Source organism: Anguilla anguilla, chromosome 8 (assembly GCF_013347855.1).
Source record: "Anguilla anguilla isolate fAngAng1 chromosome 8, fAngAng1.pri, whole genome shotgun sequence".
Taxonomy (NCBI): Eukaryota; Metazoa; Chordata; class Actinopteri; order Anguilliformes; family Anguillidae; genus Anguilla; species Anguilla anguilla.
Genome location: NC_049208.1, coordinates 24,794,722 through 24,800,721, shown reverse-complemented (window position 1 = coordinate 24,800,721; position 6,000 = coordinate 24,794,722). Strand labels below are relative to the sequence as shown.

The 6,000-nt window shown below is 47.2% G+C and overlaps 1 protein-coding gene across 5 annotated transcripts in view; it reads right to left on the bottom strand.

Moving 5' to 3' along the window:
• Positions 1-6,000, bottom strand: part of arpp21 (cAMP-regulated phosphoprotein, 21) — a 74,450-nt gene continuing 68,450 nt past the window's right edge. For 4 of the 5 annotated variants that reach the window (XM_035429136.1, XM_035429137.1, XM_035429135.1 and 1 more), the window contains 2 exons: positions 1,559-1,716; positions 851-1,108 (listed from right to left, as the gene is read on the bottom strand). In XM_035429136.1, the coding sequence (XP_035285027.1) occupies positions 851-1,108; positions 1,559-1,716 (416 nt within the window). Of the gene's footprint in view, positions 1,109-1,558; positions 1,717-6,000 lie in introns of all 5 variants that reach the window. The other variant, XM_035429133.1, reaches the window with a different exon arrangement.

The window sequence follows — 6,000 nt, the reverse complement described above, 5'->3', positions numbered from 1 at the left end:
TTAGAAATGTGACCTGTTTTCTCAAGGTCAAATAATCTTTTATTGTGTTTAAACACTACAATACAGTATATAGCCATAAAAAATTCTATTGTGTATATAAATTATGCTTTCAGTACAGCAGTCCATTACAGCTTTGGTACAGTATAATTTTAGTTTTAATATATAGCTTCAGTTTTAATATATATTGTGTGTATATATATATATATATATACATATATATATATATGTATATATATATATACATATATATATATGTATATCTATATATGTGTGTATATATAATATAGTCTTAAATACTTTCAGCTTCACAAACTCAACACAAAGTACAAAACTAATCCAGTTTTAGGTTTATTACAATCTACACAGTGGTGATCAGTGAAAAGGAAGAGATCTTCACCCAGTGAATGCATGTCACCTCGCTAAGCTACAAAGGCCTCCTGTGAAGAAACAGGACTAAAGTATGCACCATTAACCAGCAAACATATCAGTTATTACTGAGTTTTTCTCTGTTTTTTACAGAATATCTGCCGTTTAGCTGTCTTCCCCTGCAATTAAAGGCCATGGTTAGAAATGTCCAGTGCACTGGTTGGTGTTGGTGTTGGGTGTTGACGCGGGGGTGTGTGTCATGAACTAGTCATGTGAGATTGGGGCTTCACAGATCCTCTTATAACGGAGCTACCATGTGCTGTCAATTCCTGATTCCTCAATGAACTGTCCTCCATAGCAAGACACTATGATTGGTTCAAACCGGTGAAGTGACTGACAGTCTACAATAGCCCAACCCATTTTGAGGTTGAGGACGCCTCACTCTGCCATTACTAGCTATGACTGCCTGCAGCCCCCTCTCGTGTCAGTACTTGACTTGCCAGCCTGGGCTGCTGAGGTTGGCGCAGTTGGTTCGGCAGCTGGCTTGAACGACGGGCACAGTGCTGGAAGGGCAGGGGCCGCCCACCAGTCGCAGGTTGCCAGGCGGGGAGGGTGGCATCACGTTGCAGTAGACAGGGACGCCCTGGCTGGGCACCGCCCCTTGACCCGACTGACCAGGCAACATGATGGTCTGTTGGTAAGACTGCTGGGGTATCCCTGGAGAAGCCTGTGTCATTTGCACCTGGGTAAGAGAGATGGAGTTATATGCATAAGGGCCACTGGGTCCACAAACGCTCCGCCCGCAAGTCTCAGTCACTGAGTTTCTTTCACACGTAATTGCGGCATTTAGTCAGTGGGAACCATGCCACACACAGGACCATGGTTTATTTTCCTGGTGAGAAGCTTTTTCAAAGTTTACTTTTTAATTGAGTAAATATCACCAGATGATTTATGCTGTTATATAATTCCATTGATTGCTTGCTAACATCTTTAAAATATTCCTGTTTTGCCTTCTAAGACCAATAATTTGATAATATAATTCAGCTACATAATGCCATCAGTTTTTCCAACTTTGATTTATGTTGTTTGTGTTCACATTTTGGTTTGCTCATATAGTCATTTTTTCTCTTTTACTCCGGCACTAAAACTTATGGATAACCCCTTACCGATGGCAAGCGGACGAGAAGCCTACCTGATATGAAGACATAGGGGGGTACGGAACCATCACACCTTGAACCTGACTCCCCTGTTGGCTGGACATCAAGCTCTGGTTCTGGTTTTGGGGTTGCTGCGGTACACCCATCAGATTTTGGAATCCTGGCTGCTGATTGGATAAAACAGGTGGGTAACCTGGTGAGAAAGAAAGAAATTCCCCAGTCATATTATTATCCCAGTTTCTTTGCTTAGAAGGCCTTTTATCGTAGGTAACTTGCACAATATGCAGTTTAGCATTATGTACAGCTGAATAGCTACTAATTTACCTTTCAAGTACCAAGCTTAAGGGTACCATAGCCATTACCTGAAATGGCAAACAGACCTGCCACCTTATGGTTATGAATAGTTATATAACTGACTATAACTATAACTGGTTATAATTCCTTAGCCACTGCCCCACACAGCTGCTGACATTAAACACAGTATGAGAGATGAGTTCATGAATGAGTCAGGCATGGGCACCTGTGCAACCTTCTACAGTCTTTTGGCACTGGGGTCATTTAATTTTACTCCCTGATTGCTGTCTTCCATGCACTTGCTGTCGTCATTCGCTCTGGTCCCAGTTTGCATTTTTGGTACCTGATGTGACGCCTCTAGAATTTCACTGCAGCGGTTCGGTACAGCACTTAATTTGACAAACAACCCCTCCGTACGGGATTCACTGAATAAATGATCATCCCTTGTCTTCAGATGGGTGAAAAATGACAGTATCCAGGTGTAGGAAGCTGGAAGAATTATTTATTCATGGACCAAAAACAAAGTACAGTCGCAGAGGATGCAACAGTCCCTCCGCCCCCCGCGTGAAACTATTCCACAAGCATCTCACGTTTCCAGCATGAGTGTGGAATCGGAGCTCGCCCTGGCAACCATCTCAACCGCATCCAGAGCCGAATCGGTGGGAGGGTGAAGCCGCACGAAGCACAGTTTCATAATAACCATGTTGTTCTGCTAGAGAGGGCAGAATCTCGATTGGCTGACGCGAGTCCATGATTGACAACGCACTTGTGTGGTGACCCCACCAATCACGGGTGTGATGAGACGGCGCTCGGCTCTGCTTCCGCAGCCCGTCCCTGCGTGTCAGGATGTCTGCGCTGCGCGGCGCGGCGCGCGGTTGCAAGCCTAAGCTCTAATTAAATCTGAAAGGGTAACTACTATGCTGCTCTGCAGATGAGCCCAAAGCACACAAAAGATAAGTTGGAAGCTGTCATAGAAGTTGTTGGTATAACAGTGTTTTTAAACTGGCCCCGGGGGCCGCTGTGTATACAGGTTTTCATTTAGCTGCATAAATTTCAGGGGCCCCCTCCGACTCCTCTTATTATATACTGCCCCCCCCCCCCAAATTCTAAATTATGGATTCTTTAGCAGACGCCCATCCTCTCAAAGCATATTTGTAACTGGTAGCCTCCAGGTTTCAGATCCAGCTTGAAGTATTGCGAGGTTCAGATGAAAGTATGAACTAAGGTCAGTTCAATTTATCCTTTGTACAACCCAATTTCCTTTAACAGAACAAATCTAGCCAGAGGTCTGTCTATTTTTGGAGGAAGGTTAAGATGAATCTCACTGATACAAGAAAGAGCAAAGGGTTTCACTCAACATCTAATACAGGATAGAAAACAAAGGTTGGAAAGGTACCTCTCTCTCACTCTCTCTCTCCCTCTCTCCCTCTTTCTCTCTCAGAAAAAATGAGACTAATAAAAACAATACAAGGAACTGATATTTATCTGGCTCCAATTTCAACACATTACATAAGCGGAATCATTTGGCTTAGCTCCTTTCTGCATCCGACGGAGAACACGTCGACCAATCGCGGATAGACGGCACCTCGTGTTTACAGGATGTAATGAGAGAGAGGATCGCAGACAGAACAATAGGCCGGGCCCGCCCCCTTCGCTCGCCCAAAGCCCTGCTGGTGCCACGGGCCATTCGTCCTCCACCGCAGATCGCATGCTGGGGCTGGGGGTGTGGGGGGGTGTGCTCTGGGGAGAGCGAGCAAGCTAATTAGCGCTCTCCAGAGTTCGCAGTGCATTCGGAAGAAAAGCATCCCAATTAATCTCGCAGACAAAGTGTCATTGTGCAGCCTGGCATAGGCTCTGTGCTGAAAGCCACACAACAATAACCCATCAATTAGCGGGGCCGAGCTCCGCAGAGCCGCAGCTGAGCAGAGGCCCCCCCCCCCAGCCCCCAGCCCCGCTGCAGCTCCTCAGAGCTCTCCCCAACAATCGCTCCTACCAGGAAAACAATATTTGAACAATGCGCAGGATGGCATTGCTTCACCCCCCCCCCCCCCCACGCACACGCACACACACACACACACACACACACACACACACCTCATTCCAGGTTTTTTGATTTATCTTCTAATTAAAGCGTGAAACACTGCGTCTGGAAAGGCGGCCGCGGGGCTTTTGTGCGTATAAAGGATTGCCGGCGCCTCCCCAGGACCAAACACCTCTCGGTAATGGATCGTTCCACACTGGGCTGTTTGGGGGGGGGCGGTATGTGCTCCCTTTATCAGGCATCTGGAGGTGAACCGGGAAACAAAAGCCGCTGTGTGTCTGACCTCCGACGGCGAGACTAGCCAGCAGGCTCTCTTACTACCTGCATTACTACCTGCCAGGACCTTTCTTTCTTTTATTGTTGGTGGGATGGCGGGATGGCGGGTTGGCGGGTTGGGGTTGGGGGGGTTGTGGCATTGTGGGCAAAGGGAAGGAAGCGCATAAAGCGCCCATCAAAGCGCCATCTCCTCTCGGCGAGCCGGCCCGTGTTTTGCTCCTGTTTAATGAGCCGTGGCCGCGCGATGCTATCAGGCTCCTTATAATGAGGCGGAGCCGCCATTGGTATTCCACCGGCACCCGCGGCTCGCCTTAATGGCGGGACGAGATCGCTTTACAGGCCGGCTCTCAGGACACGGGCTAGTGGGCCGCAGAATTCGGCTCGGCTCCCGCTTCGTCGGGGCGCGCCCGACTTCGCCGGCTGCCGCGCCAGGGCGCCCCGCTGCCTGCTGGACCTCCTGCCTCTCCGACGCAGGAATCAGAGGCCGCAACGGCTTCAGAAATTTACAATGTTTTTTAAAAAAGGATCCGAGTGATCAGCGTTTTGGGGATTAGCTGACATTTGACCCTCCCCCTGATTTGAGTGGCTTGTGCTTATATTCGGTGGACTGAAGTGCTCTCGTAGACCCAATCAAGTTTTTTTTTAAAAAAGGCTGCTAATTGGAATCCTTATTTAAATCAGGGCACGCTTATTAATCATGCAAAACAATCAAAAACAAGTTCATGGTGAATACCAAATGAACGCCGGTTCTCTGTACCGCTTATCTGTGGCTCTGATGGCGACCAATTATGTGTTTCCCCTTACAGCGCTTGCGGTGGATAAATGACTGTGGCCCCGTTCCGTGACCGGGCCCTTTACGACGTGGAGGGCGTGACACGTGAAGCAGAGATAAAAGAAGCCCTTCCGCAGGGAAGCGCAATCATGTACGAGGTGAGCCAACATGAATATTTAGAGGGAATGAGCAGGCTTACGACTGTATTGATAACAGTATTACGGCCACCGCGGAGTTACGGCGCTGATGTCAGGGCACACTGAGGATATTGCATTCCCCCATACTACGAGGCTCGCATCTTATGATCCTCTTAGCAAATCCACTCTAATGGCTTAATAACAATTGGGTCTGATGCTAATGCCCTTCAGCGAGCGAGCAACATCTTCATTTTAAGACTCCCACAACAACGTCCACTCGATGCGTGCTTGGTTGTCTAAAACGTGAACGAAGTGGAAAGACGTTCAGACAAAGAATCAAAAGAATTTGTTCATGAAGGACGATGTTGAAAAATACTAATAATTAAGCAAAACACACACAAATGCAGGCCAGCTACAGGGACCCACAAGGCTTGCAAAATGAAATAGGGCCCACTTTGGCAAGCGACCATTTTCAGTTTAGACCCTTGCAGAATATAATACATCATCCCAAGGTTTGGAATATATGACCACATTGAGGGTGGTATACAGCAGCTGTTAATGTATGTTCGCTTGTCTTGGTTACTGCCACATGTTTTCTTCCAATTTAAGGTGCTTGCAGGCAAAGGAGACTTGTCTCACAAAGGTAAAATATGACAAAATGATACACAGGTAGAAAAGCTGCTAGTTGTCAGCTTCTCATCTCCGATGACCTTAAAAAACTTGCTAGGTCCTGATTGGTTTTGCGTCACCATTCTGAGAGGGCCATTGCACTGGAGTTTGAAGCATCTCTGGATTTAACGTTACACAAGTCAGCTCCAAGCCAATAGGGTAAGACCAATGATGTCATGCAGGGTCTTGATACCTCACCATGCATTTGGTTCTATGAATGAGCAGCGTACATAGACAAGCCAATGAGCCAGCTGAAGCAGCGCATTAACCTTTAACCCTTAATATGAC